General features: G+C 33.6%; 1 protein-coding gene across 4 annotated transcripts; it reads left to right on the top strand.

The window, feature by feature from the left end:
• Window positions 1–5,653: 5,653 nt before the first annotated feature.
• LOC106052739 (ubiquitin-like modifier-activating enzyme 1) lies at window positions 5,654–21,863 on the top strand. Of its 4 annotated transcripts, none has more exons than XM_056026458.1 (26): window positions 5,654–5,739; window positions 11,931–12,029; window positions 12,111–12,172; window positions 12,294–12,462; window positions 12,577–12,711; window positions 13,560–13,666; window positions 13,783–13,873; window positions 14,022–14,154; window positions 14,244–14,341; window positions 14,454–14,600; window positions 14,787–14,957; window positions 15,076–15,180; window positions 15,295–15,531; window positions 15,975–16,140; window positions 16,228–16,310; window positions 16,777–16,890; window positions 17,166–17,279; window positions 17,748–17,894; window positions 18,006–18,080; window positions 19,829–20,024; window positions 20,113–20,291; window positions 20,466–20,552; window positions 20,637–20,741; window positions 20,856–20,939; window positions 21,025–21,125; window positions 21,288–21,863. In XM_056026458.1, exons 1-26 carry the CDS (start codon window positions 5,671–5,673, stop codon window positions 21,424–21,426), a joined length of 3,213 nt encoding a protein of 1,070 aa, XP_055882433.1. In that variant the 5' UTR covers window positions 5,654–5,670; the 3' UTR covers window positions 21,427–21,863. The 4 variants fall into 4 exon arrangements, with proteins under 4 accessions (XP_055882433.1, XP_055882434.1, XP_055882437.1 ...); XM_056026459.1 differs by lacking the exon at window positions 5,654–5,739 and adding an exon at window positions 5,795–6,136; XM_056026462.1 differs by lacking the exon at window positions 5,654–5,739 and adding an exon at window positions 9,731–10,052.

Below are 21,863 nucleotides of genomic sequence, written 5' to 3'. Positions count from 1 at the left end.
CCTAACTTAAAACGAATAGTAATCTTATAAACATTATTTTCTTATACATTTTTTTTTTTTTTTTTTTTTTGAGGACTCGAATGAGAGATTGAGCCTTTTCAAAACAATTAAATTATTTATAAGATTTCAGTTAGGCCTGGAGAGGCGCGATAGCTGAGTGGTAAAGCACTTGTCTTCAGAACCGAGGGTCCCGGGTTCGAATCCTGGTGAAGACTGGGATATTCAACTTCGGAATCCTTGGGCGCCTCTGAGTCTACCCAGCTCTAATGGGTACCTGACATTAGTTGGGGAAAAGTAAAGGCGGTTGGTCGTTGTGCTGGCTACATGACACCCTCGTTAACCTTAGGCCACAAAAACAGATGAACTTTACATCATCTGCCCTATAGACCACAAGGTCTGAAAGGGGAACTAGTTAGGCCAGGTTCACATCTAACTTTGCATTCACTTGCACCTATCCTTTGATCTGTTGCACCGTTGGGGCACTACATACGATCTTTCAACCTTCTTTCTCCATTCTTATCTCTCATTTGTCTTTGATATAATTTCATTTGGATGTTCTTTCTGAAAATATTGAAGCCTGCCTGGGAGGACCACCTAGGGGGCCGATTTTAAGTTTGTGTTTCCACACAAACTGTCTTTGTAACCTTGTTCTTTCTTTTTTCTGCGCCTGTCTTCAATAAGGTCTTTCCTTTGGTAATTAGAATAGCACCATTAGTAAAATCACTAAATTTAGAGCCGCTTCAGGACAGAATACTAAAAAGTAAAGTAAGATTTATAGCCTACATAAAACACTGAACAATAATTTACAAATGCGAAAACCTAACTAGAAAAAAACATTTATTTTTCTTGTTCGTATTGTGTACACGATTGATCTAGACATAATAAATATGTGCGATTATAAATGTTTTTACCAATGGACCTCATTCACTAATCGTAAACAAGCCACGTGATAATATTGATAAAACAACGGAAAAAAAAACTGTCACGTGATAGCCTGTGTATTACGTAATTTGTATAGTAGAGATAGAGTATCAAGTGGCTAAATGTTGTTTGTTTACGATTGGTGAATGAGGTCCATTGTTTCGGTTTAAGTTTCAGCTTTCTCGATGAGCTATGATCCAATCACTTGTCTGGACCAGTTGTGAAAGGGGGAGGGAAGAAAGGGGTGAATGTTTACATGATCGTTTTTCTTTTCTATGCCTAAAAAAATGTTCACTCAGGGTTCGAGTCATAAAGGGGACTAATTCAACTTATACCATGACATCTGTCAAATACGATTTCTTTCCCTAGTTCAACATACCAAACAAAATAATTAATTACCAATAGTTAATTAACTAATTGTATTTTTTTTTAATTGATTCTTGTGTTGTCCTTCTTAATCCGTGTGGGTGTGGGAGAAATAACGTGTACAAACATTTTACCAGACAAACAGAGTTGATAAAAGCTTTGTAATAATAAAAATAGTCAGACACAAACATAAAGCCTTTATCGCGTTCCATACGCAAGGACAAATTTGTACAAATGCTCCGTCTTACCCTGTGTCAGTAGAGCATGGAATCTGTTGCCTGAATCAGCCAGGAAAATCAAAAACTTGGCAGAGTTTCAAAGAGGCGCCCACCTTCGCCTTGTTTCTCTAACATTATGACAAGTTGTAGTGAAGAGATGGGACAAACATTGAAATTGTAGCTGGAGAGACGATTGAAATTGTGCAAACCTTTAAATACCTTGGTACTATCCCTAGACAATAAACTAAATTTTACTGCAAATACTGATTATATCAGCAAAAAATGGCAGCAAAGATTACGATTACTAAGAAAACTGTCCTCGTTTAATGTTAGCGAAAAGGCCTTGGCTATGTTCTATCACGCTCATATCTGCAATATTTTTAAGTTTCAATATCACTGCCTGGTATGGCAATCTGAACATTAAAAATAAAAATAAACTTTATAGAATCCTAATTGCTGCTGGTAAAATCATTGGCAAAAAAACAAACCCCATTTGGGCAGTTGTTTGAGACAAATATCTATAAAAAAGCTAACAAGATCCTCGAAATAAAGAATCACCCTTTGTGTCAGGATTTTGTGATTTTACCATCACAAAAGAGATACAAGACACCGATAGCAAAGACAAACAGACACAAACACTCTTTTGTTCCCCTGGCAATCAAATCATTAAATAAGAACAATCTGATATAAACTTTTTCACATGTAAATTATGAGTGCGTCTGGTGTGAATGTACACTTTGGTTTCTTATAGTTATAATGTTTTTTGTTTGGTGTAATGCACAAATTGTAAGACAAATTTCCATATGGACAATAAAGATTATTATTATATTCGGCACATATTAAGTGTTGCTCTGCGACACTAGTGAGCAATTGTGCATAATTCACTTTCAACTATCGCTAAGACTGTTGGACCATTGGGGCACCAGACAAGATCCCTTGGCCGTCTTTCTCCAGTACTCTGTGTCTTTTACCTTGGATAGAATCTCTACCAATGACTGGCCCTTTCATCATTTTTTTGTTATCTTCCCAACGGTTTCCCTGTAAACTAAAAATATTTTTTTATATCTCTCTTCGTTAAACTACATCAGAACAACCAACGAAACAATTCAACAATTTAATCAATCACACGTCTGCCTTAGAGTATGAAGTACTATAAAACATGGTGTGGGTAATATAGGCCTACGGGACCTAGAAGATATTTTGTTTAGTGGCGGTTTTTCATCTAACTTAGTTGATAGTGATTCACTGAATTTGTGGTACTGGTTGATCTGAAAGATCATCTGGAAAGCCATTTATAAAAAAATATTGATTTCAGACATATGGCCAACAGCCCTACAGGTGTGAGTGCATTGTCTAACTTTAGTCACCTGTAGATTGGACCATTCACGACAGACTGAATGGCTGGGATGTTGAAAACATACTTAATTGGAGTGTTTGGATGTAGATATTTGAACGTGTAGCGTGTTAGGAACATATAGACATAAGACATACAAAGACGTACGAGCGCATGTATGATTGAGTTGCTGTTAGTTGCTTAACAATGAATGAATGAATTAATGTTGTCTGGTGAGAGGGTGCACGATAGATGAAAACATTAGGCTACATGCTGTCGTTAGAGAAGTTAACGTACGTCTAGATTTCAACATTTAGTGAAGAAGAAAGAAGAGAAATGGAATTAAACTAGTCGACCGGCGGCGTAGCATACGCCGTTATTTTGCATGGCCGGTCTTAGGCCACTGCAACCAAAGCGACTCCATTGGGCCCCCACTTTCAAAGGATCCGCAATTTCTTAGGGCCCACGCTAATTATTAAATTAAGCCATTTTATAACTTAAAACAGATTTCCCGCGCCCTCCTGTCGATTTACCAGGAGCTCCCAGAAATCTCCCGAAATTGTGTAATCAGGTGAAAGAAGCTTCTCGCGCCTCAAACTAATGAAGAATTACTTGAGGTCAACAATTCTGAAAGATAGATTGAAACATTTGGTAATTCTTGCTATTGAGCGGGATCTATGTAGGAAACAGAATTCTTATGATATACTGTATGACTTTGCTACACGCAAGGCTCGTAAAGTAATTCTGTACGTAGTAAAGAATTAATAAAATGCATAGACGAATTTATTTTCTAATTCAAACTCTTAAATTTCACTTATTGTCTGCTTCCTTACCTAAACTTGGCCCCGCGAAATCCGTTTCGAATAGGGCCCCACAATGGTAAAGTCCAGCCCTGCTATTTAGTGTTTGTAAAATGTTTGTTTGTAAAATGTTTTACATGTTTCGGATGTTCCTTCAGAGTTCGCATGACGAATGGCGATGGGAGCAGGGTTTGACAGTCCAGCGTGCAGCCATCCGTAGCGACGTGTGAATGTTATCCCCCTCTTGTTATTTCTTGGGGTGACCCGCAGAAATAAGAGAGTGATCTTTCCTTTACTTCTTGCCTCTTGTCCAAACTTTTGAGGGAAGAAGAGAATTATATAGATAGATACGGCAGGTAACCTGTCATATAGTAATCCTAGAAAGACAAAAACATAGCACTACTATATAAACACTGCGTTGTATCAATGAAGAGTCGACATGTGAGTGTTGCTTTTGAGGCACTCATGGTCTCCGCGTCTGATCACTGAGTGTGACGGATTAACTGGTCTCTTGAATGCAAATATGGTCTGACTCAGAGGTGGCCTTAGCAGAGCGCGGGGCTCTGTGAGAGGGTCATATGAGGGGCCCTGAGCCTTTATATACCGTACGTACCACCCCACGCTAACGGGCTCGTCCGACTCTAACGCTGTAAGCCTTATTTTTGCTACTAAACCTTACGAAGGTACTGTACTACAGGTACTGTACAATTGGCCTTTTACCTATCATATAGGAAGACTTCCAAAATATTGAGTCCTAGTTAATGAGAACTGATCTGGATTGCGAAGCTGAAGGTGATAAGGAAATCTACGAATGCGGGACCCCGTGCAGGTGCGGGGCCTGAGGCGGTTGCCCCACTTGCCACTCCTTAGGGCCGCTACTGGTCTGACTTCATTTTGGAGTCTTGTTTAACTATCCAGCATTTCGTTATCACTTCTTCTCTGAGCATTGAAAATTCTTTACTGTTAGATTTATATAATCTTAGTTGTCTTCTGCCTTCGATTGTAGGCTGGCAATTAGTTTAGTAGTTCTAAGTATTATGTTGTGTCACCACTCGAAATGTTTTCTTGACTAAGGTCTATCACTTTAATTTAGGACGTAATTATCTTCTTTTTGGAAGTAACGTCTGTATTTTATAAGATAAGATAATGACGGCTGAACACAGGGCCGGCCATAGGTAATTGGAGCCCTAGGTGAAGTGAATAGAATGGTCACACATGAAATAGAAAAAAAATAATTAAATACGAATTTAAAAACCTTCCTGTATAGGCCTCTATAGCCTATATCTAAATCAACAAATAAGTTAAATTCATAGAGCACGGATGTGCTTCAGGGACGATTCGTGATCACCAGACTAGAAATAACGTTTCGACATTTCACCAAAAGGATAAAACAATGGTCTTCTAACATATGCAGTCTTACAAGTAGCCTAGATATAAACATTCAAGTAGCCTACCAATCTTGAGTTATTAGGCTAGTAGACTTAGAGCCATAGAATTCTTCTATGTTTGAGATTTGATTATCATTAGATCCGTGTTTCAAAATTTTTTTCTCTAAAAAAAAAAATTCTTTGAGTCTTGTGCGAAGCCCTAGGTGGCTGCCTGGTTTGCCTTTGCGCGAGGGCGGCCCCGCTGGCCATTACATTACTCATGATCTGCATTGTCTCTCCCGCTGGCCATTACATTACTCATGATCTGCATTGTCTCTCCTTAGACTCTCCTATATATATATATTAGATACGCGAATTGCATAGACACCCTCGTCAAGTTGTCTGATCACTAGTGTCATTTTTTTGACAGCTTCTCACGCAAAGGGTGATTGTTGACTACTACGATCACACAAATGAATAATATTGTCTTTTGTAAAAGAAAATATGCCTACAAACATGTCGATGTCATCAATTTTTTTTTTTTTTAGTAATTTTGCTAAAACATATATTGCGCGCGCCATTTCAGTGGAGATCTCCGATGTCTTGTACAGACACACAAAATGTAACGGTTAAACAATATCTAAGCGCCATTGACTCACGACGCCATGGGTCAACTAATCGTGTGCAGATCGGTTAAATCCGTAGATCTAGAAGCTAGATCTAGTCTCCAAACGGTATCTATTTTCTAGCGTTGTTTGTAAAGATTTAGATCTAGAATCTAGATCTAGAAGTTAATTTTTTTGTTCGTAGCTTTGTACATAAAGATCTAGAATAGATTCTTTCGTAAGCTAAAAACAAAAATAACTTAAAAAAAAATCGAAAACAGAAAATATACTAAGAAAAACAACAACACCAACGCGTTAAACATAGACTAGATCTAGATCTAATTTTAAAAGATCTTTATATAGATCAAGATCTAATATTGGCTAGAAATAGAAAGTAGAGATAGATCTAGGTCTAGATCTAAAGCATTTATGAAGAACGTGATAGGATCCAATTAGGATATAAAGATTGAACATGTTTCCATTTATAACTAACTGTGGGAAACGGCATCGAGGCCAAGGCATTCGGGTATGTTACACACAAGTCTTTGATTTAGTCTATAGATCTAGTTTACTTGAGTCAACATGTTATAGGCCTACTTTTTTTTAAAGTTCAAAATAATTAAATATCTATATCAAGAATAGACCCAACCCAGATTCATGGAAATAATTGTAATATTTGTTATAATGATCTTATCAGACTTATGAATGCCTCAGATGTAGAATTTTTTGAAAAAGTATTTACAAAGCTTTTATGAACTCACTCTGACTGTCTGTTTGTCTGGCAAAAAGTGTTATTTCTCCGATTCTCCCATATCCATTCTCGGATCAAGTTGAAACCTCGCACAATATATTATTCATTGACTGTCATTGACATAGACAAAACATGAATCAATAAAAAAAAAAGTACCCGATTAGTAAATTAATTATTGGAAATTAATTATTTTGTTCGATACAATCAAGGGAAACTAATCCTTCAGTATTCATAGATATAAATCTGTTAGGCTTAGACTATTTAAATAATTGTTTCTCCCTCACGCATTCTCAGATCAAGTTGATACTTTAAACCAGTGATGCCCAACCTAATTCGACCTGAGGGCCATTTTAATTTCCGAAATTCCTTTCGCAGGTCACATGATCGAAAATGTACAAAACGAAATAAAATTGACCTAAAACAAGTTTTAAAAAAACTTTTTGCATCTAGTACTTACATTAATTAATGAGAGATTGGGAATTTTCCATTTTTTTAAGCGTCGTAAGCTGGCTTCATTTCTCTACTTAAAATGTGAGCAAAATTGTAGATAGCTTGTCTCTTGTTGGTAAATATTCCCATCGATCCTTCAGGCGTAGTTTAATCATCTTTAATTCGCAGCTCAAACAAAGAATGTTTTATAATCCGTCTATATGTTATTGTGCTTTAAAACAGCCACACTTTACAAAACAAATATATTGGCTTATTACCATGTTCCACAAAAAAAAAGTAAAGACCTGTTCACTTTTCCTTGTAGATACTAAATTCAGACTCCATTTTTAGTTTCTTCTGCTCTCCCATTGCATAAAACTACAAATAAAAATGTCACGGTACCATTCCATCCAATAACGTAGGTAGAGATACGTTTTTCAAACTTAAAAAAAATGTGGGGGGATTTTCTTCCCTTTGTACAGACGTTTCGGCTGGCCGGATGAAACCACGTCGCGGGCCGAATATGGCCCGCGGGTCGTATTTTGGGCATCACTGCATTAAACAATTATTTATTGTACCTAACAAAACACGAATCGAAAATAACATAATAAAAAACAATTAGTCAATTAATTATTTTGTTTGATATCGAATAAGGGGGGAAAACTTGTACATTGTTGATAGATAAATTTTTATGGGCGAGTTCTTCCCATTTAGATAAGCTTTTTTTTTGTTATAACGATTTTTTATATTTTGCTTGTTTGATGAGTGTGTATGTATGCTGGAGATTTGGAAACCGAGCTGGACTGGTTAGGTTATATGTGCATTTAGGCAATGTCCTGTGGGCCATTGGAGCCGCCGACCAGTCCACTTTGAATTATAAATCCTGTTCAGGTGACTGGCTCTCGACTTCCCTTCTTTAAAAGATCTTTAGTAAATTAAAACTAGGTAATAAATGATTCTGCTCAATTTAAGGTCGATAATTTATTGTATATTTTTTTTTTGTGTGCAATTAAGCCTCTCATTCTATCTACGCTACATAGACGTACGTTTGCATGCATATATGCGTTCAGTGTTTGAATTGATGCAATATCCAACTCTAATTATTATGAGGGCAGGTACTAATACCGGTACGCTACATAGACGTAGGTCTACGTTTGCATGCATGCAATATGTGGGTTAGACGTATGGTAACTTCAGGTCCGATATGATCATGATATGTATCTGTTAGTATGCCTACCTCGTGATAATTAAAAATTGCTTCAAATTATCTTCATAATTTATACGCGTGTCTTTTTTCACACCAGCCATTTAATTTGTTAATGCGAAAATGCAAAATTTGAGACCAGAAAGAATCTTCAAATTCAGTTTTTTTTTCTGATGGAAGAAACATACCTTTGTGTTTTTTTTTTTTTAAATTCCCATATTCTCTCGAAGACGCAACCTGCGCTAAGCCATCATACTTTCTGAAGTAAGCCTATAGCACTATTAGAATACCTGTATTCCGATTGGATAGAATTAAGGAACTATTGAAATTGTCTGTTTTTGTCACAGGAACGAAAAGTATTTAGAAGTAGTTCTTTTACATTGAGGTCTGGTTTTATATTAAAGTGTTTGACAGAGAATTCAGTGTCGTAAAACAAGGTTTTTTTCGTGGTATATTTGTTTATTAAAAATTCCAACGAACTCAGATAACATTAGGGCTAAAATTGATAAGTTTAAGATTCATCAAGATTATATGATCATTTTGAGATTCCATTAGGAGTGAATGAACGAATGGCAATGTCTTTAATTCCAAATATGAAGGATGAGTGCAGTGTTTCACATTGCCAAGCATTTGCAACATGAATATTTTCCCACATTTGATGCAGACAAAGCCTCAGAAATGTAAGCAATCTAAGCCTCTTAAATAGTACCAATTGTGCAGAAACATTCACATAGGTACACTCACCATTACTAGGCCCAATAGAGCGGAACTTAAATCTATTAATCTATTAGCGATGATTAGGCTAACAGTGAAGTACATTTTATTTTTACCTTTTGATTCTCCAATTTAGATGTTAAAGTTTGTTTTCTTTTTAGACTAACCGTCTTGTTCAAATTCCTTTTTATGATCCGGACATAAATCTGTGTAAAATTGAATCCTGCATTGTTTTTAAAAAATCTCCATCAGAAAGTGTTTTATTATCTACTTTTAGTAATATTACTTGCCAAATTTTAGCACCATACTGTAGCAGCTTTCTTTGAATTATTAACTTAAAAAAATGGTTTACTGACAGTGTAATTATTTTCGGCTTTTTTTTAAATCGTCATTATTCAATGATGCAGAAACGAGACAGTGGTTTACCCCTAATAGCATATGTATGAAAAAGTAGCTCATGACTAAGTCTACATTCTGAATAAATTTGGTGTTTTTTATTCGAGATTTTAGAAATGTAAAGATAAATAATGAAACAACAGACACCAAAATCAACAGCCAGTTCACTGAGGGATATTTGACGTTCACCAAAATTTTGTTTGCTGCGCTTGTGTAATTATCAAATTAGCAGACGCAACAAGTCTTGTATCGTAAAAATTAGAATCAATAATACTCTTACGTTTTAATTCGTATTTAAAAAAAAAATTTTTAAATCACGAGTGAAATATTTTAAAAAAAATTTTTTTACAAAACATGTTGTTTTGGACCGGATTAAAGCTTTTCGCGGGCTGAAGTTGTCCCGCGATCGTTGTTTGCCCATCACTGGCCTGGATAAAATATTGTTTCTAAAAATATTCATTACGTCTATCGCTGTAGGTAATAGGGAATTTCCGATTTTATTATTATTACTTTTTTTTTTTTGACTCAACTTTATCGACTAATGACACAAGCGCAGTAAGATATTTTTAGCATCTTATCGACTTGAATTCGTTCATTCCCATAATGCCCAGTGTCGCGGCTTTGTTGTCGTAGGTGACAGAGGAAGTATTAATCATTAACCTGTTACTGGTCTTCGGTCCGTGTATTTCATTTGTCAACAGCCGTTTACGTCATCCAGTTGTTGTTGTTTTTTTTCCTGTTCACTAAGATCTATAATTTGGAACGACTCGGAAATCACTATTTATGTGAATTTCCACAATTTTCACGCGTTATGAATAAATTACGGTTAATCAAAAATATATAAAGATCTTTTTAGACTGGATTCATCTAGATCTGGTCTAGTAGATCTAGCAGACGGTGTACGGTGTGAAGACAATTTGTATTTTGTTGTGTTTGGGGTATTTTTTGGTAAGTGGTTCTATCTAGATCTACACTTTGGTCTATTATTGTTTTTCAAAAGCGATCGTGAAAAATGTATTTCAAGTAAATATTCTGTGCTAAAAAGCTTTTACTAGAATATAGATCTAGAATATATTGTATGTTCAAATTGCCTTTAAGGAGTTAAAAATGCACCTCGACAAATTTGTTGTTTGTATTCTCTGTATCAAGAGGAAAGAAAAAAATCACACCGGAAACTTTCACATGAATCTTTATTGGAGACCGCCATCTTGTCTAAACGATTACAACTGCTTTGTTTAATTAGTCGAAGAATATCTCTTCGGTTATTAATAAATTCAGGTAGATCTATATTTAGATAGATCTACGCTTCGTGTCGAACCTGCAAATTTCTTATATTTGCATTCTTTGATCTAGACTCTAGATCTAATCTTGATCTAGATTAGTAGATCAGATAAAAAACTCAAAAGTCTTAAAATTAGTTAAAAAAGTGCGGCTTAAATAATTTGGCTTAAACTTAACGACTTAAGTCTTAACTTAAGTAGTTAAAGTTACTTAAAGTACTTCAACTTATTTTTAGACTTAAACTTAACTTAATTTAATTGGTGAAACTCTATTACTATACTATTAGACTAGATCTAGTCATAATATAAAAAATAATGTATAAAAAGTTTTTAAAAACTCTGTAGACTCTAGTCTCTAGACTCTAGTCTAGACTCTAGACTCTAGTCTAGCGTAGGACTATTTATTAGTCTCTATTCTGTCTGAGTATTCATAATCATTCATGATTCATCACTATTTAGAATCTAACCTAAGTCTAAGTATTTACACTAGTCACTATTTACAGTATTTAGAATCTACCTAGAATTGGTAGAATCAAGTAAGGTCTAAATCTAGTCTAGATGATTTCTAGATTTACTAGATCTAGACTTAGACTTAGACTTTACTAGAGTATTGAGTCTAAAACTAAATCTAAACTTAGAGTAAGATAGATTTGACTCTGTCTCTGAGACTGAGACTCTGTGTCTGTCTTGACTCCCCCTGGCCCTTGCCCTTACTTTGTATAAAGTAGACAAATTACAAACTTGAATCTCGTATCTAGATTCTAGATCTAAAACTAATCTATAACTGACTTATACTTATAACCAGTATTTTATTATTACTGGATCTAGACTATAGTGATAGTGTCTATATATATATATAATATATATTATCACTATGACTATAGTACACATACATGTCAATGCATGACTATCTCAATCTGAATCTATCATGACTATGAGTAGTATGAGATGACTAGAATGAATGTGTAGAAAATAGCTCTAGATTACTCTGTTCTCTAATAGTATAATAGTCTGTCTATATATCTAGATCTAATCTTTAGTTATCTATCCATACCATATGTATTCTAGCACAATTCAGAATTGAGTTAGAAGTAGCCTTTCTAGGATTCTGCTAATCTAAATAGAATTAGTAATTAGCCTTCTAAAGACAATTATTAGATCTAGATCTAATCAATTCTAATCTAATATAAATATATAATATATATATATTTCAAGTAGAAGACTATAGACTATAGTAAAATATACTGACATAGGCATCATAAAAATATGGTTTAATGACTTTGTGTTCTTGATGACTTGAAACATGATGCTAACCCCTAGGTCTGTTTTTCTCTATTATAAAAAGAAAATTTTATGAGTTTTTTTTTTTTTTTCTGGGAATAAAATTATTGATAATGGAGTATTTCTGACAACTGCTTAATTGCTGAATGGTTAATTGTTGCTAACATTTCTATACCATCAGACAGCAATACAATCATTTTATAGTAAACAAAGTACACTTTATTGAAGAATTGACTTATTGTAAGTATGTTCTTCTTTCACACAGATGTCAAGTAGTAGCGGGTCACCTCCTGAAAAAAGAGCACGCCTTGCTGTAAATTCAGTAGACAGTTCAGAAACTATTCTAAATACAAATAACATAAATGTAAGTACAATGTTAATAGAATTTTTAAAATCATTTCTACAAAATAGTTTATTTTTTTAATTTCAATGACTTGTTTTACAGATGGAGGGTGTCAAAAATGGTTCTTCTGATGACATTGATGAAAGTTTGTATTCCAGACAATTGTGAGTTTATAAATCTTATATTGAAACTGTACATTTTATAAAAATACAATAGAATAGCATGAAACCTTCCAGTCTTTTTTTTTTTTACTAAAGCTAACTCATTATCAAAATGTTTTAACAGATATGTGCTTGGCCATGAAGCAATGCGTAAAATGGCCAATTCTAATGTCCTTGTGTCAGGCTTAGGAGGACTGGGTGTTGAAATAGCCAAAAATGTTGTCCTTGGTGGTGTCAAGTCTGTGACCATACAAGACACACTAGCTACAACATGGTCTGACCTCTCTTCTCAGGTAGTGCTTTCACATTTCATTTGATTTATAACATCAGTTAATAGGTCTCTCACTGAAAATTAAGTTTTATTTACACATATCAAGCACAATTTTTATTTATTTTTTTTCCCATAGTTTTTTTTGAGAGAAGATGATGTTGGCAAAAACCGAGCTGAAGTAACATTACCAAGATTGTCAGAACTCAATTCCTATGTAAGAGTTTCAAGCTCCACTGAACCACTCACTGAAGACTTTTTAAAACAGTTTCAGGTAAAATTTATATTTAACGATGTACAAATTTTTTTTCTTTTGTAAATAAACATGTCAGTACATCGACTTTCCACTATTTTTCAATGCTAAGTTTAACATGTCATTTATTCCAAGCAACAATATCTTGAAACGGATATATATCTACTTGAATGCATGTCACATTTTATAAGAAAATGATGATGGAAAAATTCATGTGCAGTTTTTTATTTTGTATGCTAATGGAAATGAACAATGTATTTAATATTCAGATTTCTTGTAGCCAGCTGATCTGCAAGTTGACTTTATTTGACCTCACATTGCATCATCCCCACTGACTCTGCATATCTTATTTAAAATTATTTTAAAAGAAAGAGCTAGGTCTAGATGTTTAGGAGACTTAAATAAAACAGGTATAATTTCTATACATAGACTCTGAAAAGATGCATATTTTAACTTCAAAACTCTCAAATACATAGATGGACTCAAATATGCATTTCAACAGGAGAGATTACACATTCTGATTAATCTAGACATGTCTGGAAATGTGATAGCAATGAATGAAACAAAAAAAAAATCTACTTCTGATTTAACAATGACATATTTTGGCAAGGCAATTTGTGTGTGTGCCCTATATCCTCTAAGTTTCTGCAAATTGATGTTTGACATTCTGATCAAGTCATTTTTGTTTATTCCTAAGAAACTACTAAAAAAAAACCCTATCATTGGCAGGCTTTTAAAAACACTTTGCAAATAAGCTTCAGAGCCAATGAAATGCTTTAGTTGCATCCTACTTAGTTCTACAATAATGCTATATATATATTTACTTTATTTTACCGATATTTTGACAATTGATAAATTGGATGTTTCAGGTTGTGGTTTTAACAAATAGCAGTCTTGAGGAGCAATTACGTTTTGGAGAGTTTTGCCATTCTAACAATATCAAATTTATAAGTGCATCTACTTATGGTCTGTTTGGGTAGGATACAGTGTTTCTATGCTTAGCTATACACTTGTATATTTTATAAGTACTTAGATGAATTATTTATTTATGCTATGACTACATAACTCCAAATTATCGTCTTGCATATTCAGACATGTATTTTGTGATTTTGGAAAGAATTTTGTGGTGACTGATGTTGATGGCGAGCAACCTTTGTCAAGTATGATTGCTGATATTGAAAAGGTTTTTTTAAAAATTTTTTTTTGTCTTTACATTTCATCATCTTAAATTGTTATATCATGTACTTATGTAGTAATTAGATTTATTTATTTAACTTAGGTTTTAATCTTGTAACCCATAGGTTAAAATTTGTTTTGTTTTTGTACCCTAGAGTGAGGATGGAGTCGTTGCTAGTCTAGATGAAACTCGTCATGGTTTTAATGATGATGATTATGTTACATTTTCTGAAGTTCAGGGAATGACAGAACTTAATGGGTGCAATCCAATCAAAATCAAAGTCCTAGGTATTGTTACAGAACCATTTTCATTTGATTTAATACATTTCTATATTTCATTGAATTAGTTGATTAACCCTTTGTTTTCTATCACACAGGTCCATATACTTTTAGTATAGGTGATACTAGAAAATTTTCTGCTTATGAAAGAGGTGGTATAGCAACAACAGTAAAAATGCCAAAAACCTTTAATTTTGTAAGTTTAATCATTCTCAATAGCACTTGACATTTTACACATTAGCTCTCTATTTTGATAATTGAACAGCTTTATTTAAAACTTGTATTTACTTTTCTTTTTTTTATCACAGAAATCCATTTCAGCTTCTATGGAGCAACCAGAATTTTTGCTTTCAGACTTTGCCAAATTTGACAGACCTGCAATTTTACATATTGCATTCCAGGCACTCCATCATTTTAAACAAAAAATTGGTCATTTGCCTAAACCTCGTTGCAAGGTAAGATATAATAGGAACAAAAAATATTATTTTTTTTTTTAAATTTTGATTTGTTTCTTTGTATTTGATTACATTTGGATTTTTCTTTGTATTTGATTACATTTGGATTTTTCTTTGTATTTGATTACATTTTGATTTGTTTCTTTTTATTTGATTACATTTTGTTTCTTTGTATTTACATTTTAGGCTGATGCTGAGACTTTCATTAGTCTTTTCAAAGAGGTCAATGACAAATCCAGTGCCAAAGTGACAGATTATAATGAAGAGTTGCTGCAGGAATTTGCTTATTCCTCACAGGGAAACATTTGCCCAGTGCAGGCCTTTATTGGAGGTGTAGCAGCACAGGAAGTCATGAAGGTGACCTTTCATATTTTCAATGGATATCTTTTAAATATTTAAGTATGAAACAAATTTTTACATTTATGAAAAGATGAATTTACATTTTCAAATAGTAATATTAAGGAATTTCTATTAGGCATGCAGTGGCAAATTTTCACCTCTGATGCAACATTTGTACTTTGATGCTTTGGAATGTCTACCGAAAAACAAAACCACTCTCACAGAACAAACCTGCGCTCCTGTAAGTTGTTTTACATTCCAATGGACCCTTATTTATATTTAACTGTATTGGTGCATTAAATAATTAGCTGTATTTGAAACATTCATCTATATTTTTTATATTTTTTTGCTACAGAAAAATTGCCGTTATGATGGAGAAATTGTAGTCTTTGGAGACACTTTCGTTGATAAATTACAGAATCTTCGCTACTTTTTAGTTGGTGCTGGAGCTATTGGCTGTGAAATGTTAAAGAACTGGGCCATGATGGGTGTTGGTACTGGAGAGAGAGGTCAAATTTTTATTACTGACATGGATCGCATTGAAAAATCCAACTTAAACAGGCAGTTTCTGTTTAGAACTTGGGATGTTGAAGTAAGTCAGCATTCAATTCTAGGGGAGTCAGCATCATATAACTACTTTCAATAGTAATAAAAATTTATGCTCATTTTTTGTCTGTTAATAATCTAATGAATGTTAATGTAAATAGCCCACAGAATGTTAACATGTGAAGCCCTAATGAATTTCACTAAATATAATTTAAGGATATTAACACTAAGTTGTTATTAACACTAAGTTGTAACAATACACTCCTTTCTTCACAGGAATTTGATATATCTAGAAATTAGTCATTCATACCATTCTGAATTTGCTAAAAGTAGAAAATTTCTAATTAGGCACAACTGGGATATATATAGGCTTTGCCTACATTCCATCATTACATTAGGTCTAAAGTAAAATTAGAAAGTCATATTTTATCTTTAGATGATTATTTCCTTTCCAATTTAACTTCTATTGGCACTATTTGTTTTGGCTAGAAACCCAAGTCTATCACGGCAGCCAATGCAGCAAGAGCTATGAATCCAAACATTAAGATTGATGCCCGTGAAGACAGAGTTGGACCAGAGACAGAAAGCATTTTTACTGACAATTTCTTTGAGAGTCTGGATGGTGTGGCCAATGCATTGGACAATGTGGATGCCAGTTAGTCATCTTAGTGTCACTTACAGATAAGACTCTTAGTGTTTCTATGTTAGCATGTGCTCAAAAGTTTACTTTACCAATTAACAGGAATGTACATGGATAGGCGCTGTGTTTACTACTGTAAGCCCCTACTAGAATCTGGCACTTTAGGTACCAAAGGCAATGTTCAAGTAAGAAATTTTTAAGACATCATAGATTATATAAATATATATTCTGTTCAATTTAGGCAAAGGCTATTTATATATATATATATTGTTCAACTTAGACAAATGATTAATAAATTTTAATTTAAACAATTTAATATAGATAAATATTTTGATACTTATCAAATGAAAATTTTGATTTCTAGACTGTATTAAAAAACTTCAAAAGCTAGGTTTTCATTGCTTTTTCTTCCTGCAATGAAGTACCATTAAAACCTTGATCCATTGTATTATTTTTTATGCAGGTGCTTAGATAACTTAACATATATCGAAGAATAATCTCTTTTAAAACTTAGGATCACTTGTGTTAATTACATTTTTTTTTAAATAAACAAAAAATGACCTTTTAATTTCCAGTTTTGGGGATTGATAATTTCACTAGGTTAAAAAAGTACAAACTTGTGATGAAGTAATTAGCTCTTTGTTGTCTTAGGTTGTCATCCCTCATGTAACAGAATCCTACTCCTCCTCACAAGATCCACCAGAGAAAAGTATACCTGTGTGTACTGTGAAGAACTTCCCAAATGCCATTGAGCATACATTGCAGGTGAGTGTTTAAAAGTGTTATTGTATCCCCTCTTTTAAGTTGGTGTAGCTAAAAAAAAACTATCTGAACTTCAGTTAACTTTGGTTTATTTTCAATGTTTATTTGTATGGTGGCTACTGATTGTCCTTTTTTTTAAAATTCTGATATTAAATAAAAATAAATAAAAGCTCTTGTATTTATGGGAATATCATTAGTTGTGTACAGGGATGTCATTTTTTTTTTCTTACTTTTCTTCTTTTATTTCTAGTTACACTTTATAAACATAACTTTTTCAGTGGGCAAGAGAAGAATTTGAAAAAGAATTTCATGACGATGCTGAAACAGCTATACAGTTTTTGACAGATCCTAAATTTTTGGAAAGAACCCTGAAATTACAAGGCTCTCAACCTGTAAGTTTTTTTGTCTTTTTTTACAATACCTCTATTCTAGCAACTCTTTTGGAGTGGAACCTGGGTGGGTAACAATTTTTATAGAAATTAGACAGTGTTGATGTGTATCTTTTTGATAAGTATTACTAGCTCATTGGCCACTCTGGGAAAACTCTAGTTTGACAATTATAATTTTTTTCATTTTTTTCAAAGTATAAAATGTAATTAATTTAAATTTGGCTAGAGAACTAGAAAAATAAAGTTCCATTTTTTTTTTAAAATCTAACATTCATTTAATACGGCAGCAAATAATTGCTCTTCAAGATGTGTAAAGTAGGTAAAGTCTTTTTAAACCAAATAGTTTTTTGTTTTTCTTGTTTCTTTATGAACTAGAAATGTCTTGAAAACTAATTTAGTTACAATATCTATTGAACTAGCTAATAAAAAGTTATTGTTTGACACAAGCACCTAAACTATTTCTTTCTTTAGAGTGATATCCTTGAATCTGTCAAACGTGTTGTTGTGGATGACAGACCTCAAAACTTTGATGATTGTGTCAAATTAGCTCGATATGCATTTGCTAAAAACTACACCAACAGAATAAAACAACTGTTGTTTAATTTTCCACCAGATCAGGTAGTTATATTCTTTGTGAAGTTGTAATAATTTCTAATGAAATAATAGTCCAGTATACTTTCTAAACTGTATCATAGGATTTATATATATATATATACACTTTGCTTCCAGAAAACCAGTACTGGTGCCCCATTTTGGTCAGGTCCAAAACGGTGCCCTACTCCGCTAGAATTTGATTCCTCAAAGGTAATTTTTTTTTATAATACCTCAAGTCAGAACTTCATGGAGGGTAGTGTAACATTTATTAGTTATAGTTTGTTTCTCTCTCTCTCTCTCTCTTAGTATTACATTACTTTCTTCTAACGCGAATGTCATGGTTCTGTGTAGAGCTTTTGACTTGAGTAGCACAACAGATATAATTCACTAAGTAGCACACTTTAAAGCAGACAATACATTTATTAAATAGACAACTTGGCAGATAATCCAGCCTCAAAGGCATGGTACACTTTTGAATAATATCATGAAATAAAGCTACATCTCCATGTTCAGAACAAACTTATTGTAATATCATTGCTCTATACAAAGAAAATTTGTTAGCAAAAATACGTCCATCCTCTCTGAGGACCAAGTAACAACTGCCTTTCTACCTTTTCGTTTCAGCTGAGACCTAGCTTTTTTCCCCTTCCCATTAATGGCAAGCTTATACTAGGTGTTAGTGATGGGAATTTTCAGAAAATTTTTGGAATTCCAAAAATTTCTTCTGATCCAATTTTCTAGCAAAAAATCCGAAATTTTCCTGACATTTAAAAAAAAAAAAAATTTTTTTAATCCGATTTTATTATTTTTCCATTTTTGGAAGAATGCAAAATAAGATTTTTGATTTTGTTTTGAACATGCGCACATCCGATCTTTTGACAGTTATAGGTTCCATTTTTTTTTTAAATCTCGTGTTACCGTATTGTCTTATACAAGTCTAGATCTCAGTCTAGACTAGAGTGGTTTGAATCAGTCTAGAGTCTAGATAGACATATTCTAGATATCTAGTTTCTTTAATTTGAATATTTTTGATTGAGATTATCTAGAAAGATCTAGAGCGTCAACTTCAATGGCTGCTTGCCAGCTTTTAAACAGTTCAGAAAAGTATCAGAGTATCATGATGCCCGGCCGCTATGCGCTATTAATTTTGCTCTGTTGTTACGATGGCCCCTAGATTTTTCTAATTGGAACCCTGCCTGACTTCCATGAGTTCAAATGGAATTAGATTTAGACATCTAGATCTATTATAAGATCTAGATCTAGTAGATCTACTAGCCATCTATATATAGATTTTATAGATGTATGCCTACTTTACATGACTAGAGTGAGTTACTGAGTATAAGTTCGATAGAATATAGATCTAATAATATATTTTAATATAGATCTAATAATAATATATTGGATCTAGAGCAGGCATGAAAAGTCACATAAGGATTTAAGAAGCCTCAATATAATATGCAGTCTGCTCCCATCACTGGTGTTAAATCACGTCACTGTGGGTCTCAAACGAGGCTGTGACAGGTGGATGGGCAGGCAAAAGTGGATCCTGGACGCCGTCTCAAAAACGGCTCTAATGATTTTTCTAGAAATGTAACAGTTAATGTCTATTGCTGAGAAAAGAATTACTGGCTGATTGGCCACACAGGGAAAACTCCAGATTGTTATAAGAAATTTAAATTTTACTATAAATTAGTGAACAAAAAAAATTCATGTCATCCGTAGTGTACCGATAACCGAGTTGTTTATTAAATAAAAAGTTGCTTTAACTTTAGCTTTGCTTTTATGTTTACATAAATCTAATGATTACTTCTAGATGTAGATTTTTCTTGTTTGCATTTAATGTGTGCAATGTTTTTTAAGAAGTCAAAATAGGTTGGTATTGAATTCCTATTTGATTTTAAGTTGTATTTTATGAACTAGCTGCCCTGTTAAACTAGTTGAAAATTGTTCCCTCTCAGGAAAGTCACCTTGACTACATTGTAGCAGTGGCTAACTTGAAAGCTCATATGTATGGACTACCTCAACAAAGAGACAGACAGCAGATCAAAGAGATGGTTGATAAAATCTCAGTACCAGAGTTTGTCCCCAAATCTGGTGTGAAAATTGAAGTAACAGATAGTGAAGTAGCCTCTTCCTCCAATACAGACTCAATGGGTAATCCTTTCACATTAATTTTAAAGGAGATCCTCACTTAGAGTATGCTAGTAAACATCTAATATAAAATTTTGTTTCTCATCTGTAGCCAATGAGTTAGATCTTATCCAGAAATGCCTTCCAGACCCCAGCACTCTTTCAGGGTTAAAGATTACTTCACTAGAGTTTGAAAAAGATGACGATTCCAACTTTCATATGGACTTTATTGTAGCAGCTTCAAATCTCCGAGCTAACAATTACAGTATACCTGAGGCAGATAGACATAAGGTTTGTTGAGGCATATGTGAAAACAATTGAAAAGTGATGTTTATGATAGACTTAACGTTTTGGATTTTCTCAATGCATTAAAAATTGTTGCCATATATTTGTTTTAAATGTAAGATTACTTTTTTTAATTCACTCCTTGTTTTAGAAAACAATTGTACTCTTAATTTCTTTCAGAGTAAGCTCATAGCTGGTCGAATCATCCCAGCTATTGCAACAACAACAAGCATGATTGTTGGATTGGTGTGCTTAGAACTAATTAAGGTAATTACACATGAAGAAGGGATGAAAACTTAAACTTTAATTTGTTGATAAAATGTTGACTTTCATTCATTGTATTCGTTTCAGCTGACCCAGGGCCATACAGAAATAGAATTGTACAAGAATGGCTTTGCTAATCTTGCATTACCATTTTTTGCTTTTTCTGAACCCATCCCTCCAGCCAAGAACAAGGTAGGCCAACTTTTCATTCCACTGCATGTATATATATGGTACATATTGTACTTTTCATCAGTCAACACTTTCTGCTTTATCTGGTCCACTGCAATGTCTCTTCCTTTATTTCAGTATTATGATACAGAGTTCACCTTATGGGATAGATTTGAAGTTCAAGGAGAAATGACTCTACAAGAATTTCTAGATTATTTCCAGGTTTGTCATTTGAACTGGTTAGAACTTAACATTTATTACATAGAAATGACCAAGTGTTAAAATGTTTCCTATTTCCCCTCATCAGAGGCAGTACAAGCTGGAAATTTCCATGTTGTCTCAAAATGTCTGCATGCTTTACTCTTTCTTTATGCCGCCAGCTAAACGGCAAGAAAGATTGGATTTACCGTAAGTACAAGTTTCTTTAGTTTACTGTAGTTTGTTTGAACTACATAGTCTATACAAATAAGGGTATCCCTAATGTCATGGATGTCGTATATTTAGTTAGATTGATCTCACTACAAATCACTGTTGAAGTGAGACCTACATTGAGTTCTTTCTATTCTTCAGGTTGTCTGAAGTTGTTAAAAAAGTTTCCAAGAAGAAAATACCTCCCTACGTGAAAGCTCTAGTTTTAGAAATCTGCTGTAATGACGAGAATGGTGAAGATGTGGAGGTGCCTTATGTCAAATACAATCTCCCCAAATAGTCATCCAGCCATTTGTACAATTTGTCATGATCCAACTAGTTTGTTATACTTATAAACAAAACTTGAGGTTTAAACACACACAAAATAAATCTCACATTTTTTTTTTCATACTGTGCTTTTTGTTCTAAGAAATGTTCATTTTGTTCTTCGACCGCCATCATTTTGTTGCTTTTGTTCATTTTGTGGCCATGCAGTTCCATGATTGATGTTGGCCTGTAGTCTAGTGCTCATAAATGATGCATTTATTCAAGTTCAGTGTCCTGAAAGTTTTGACAAATGTTCTTAATTTCTGAAAAACATTATTTATGATTAAATGGTGGTGCCCTCTTGTTGACTTGTAAATGTTGTCCTCCGAGACTTTTCATTGTTTTGAATGTGAACCTTGAGTGCATGATCTCACTTTGACATTCAAGACAAATAAATGTACTGACACACAA

Source organism: Biomphalaria glabrata, chromosome 4 (assembly GCF_947242115.1).
Source record: "Biomphalaria glabrata chromosome 4, xgBioGlab47.1, whole genome shotgun sequence".
NCBI classification, from domain to species: Eukaryota; Metazoa; Mollusca; class Gastropoda; family Planorbidae; genus Biomphalaria; species Biomphalaria glabrata.
This window is presented reverse-complemented; position numbering and strand designations above follow the sequence as displayed.

Coding starts and splice junctions, on each gene's coding strand:
- LOC106052739 (XM_056026458.1), top strand. CDS start 5,671: ATGGGTCAACTAATCGTGTGCAGATCGGTTAAATCCGTAGATCTAGAA. Junction 14,601..14,786: donor TGCCTAAACCTCGTTGCAAG/GTAAGATATAAT, acceptor TTTACATTTTAG/GCTGATGCTGAGACTTTCAT. Junction 20,940..21,024: donor AATTTCTAGATTATTTCCAG/GTTTGTCATTTG, acceptor TCCCCTCATCAG/AGGCAGTACAAGCTGGAAAT.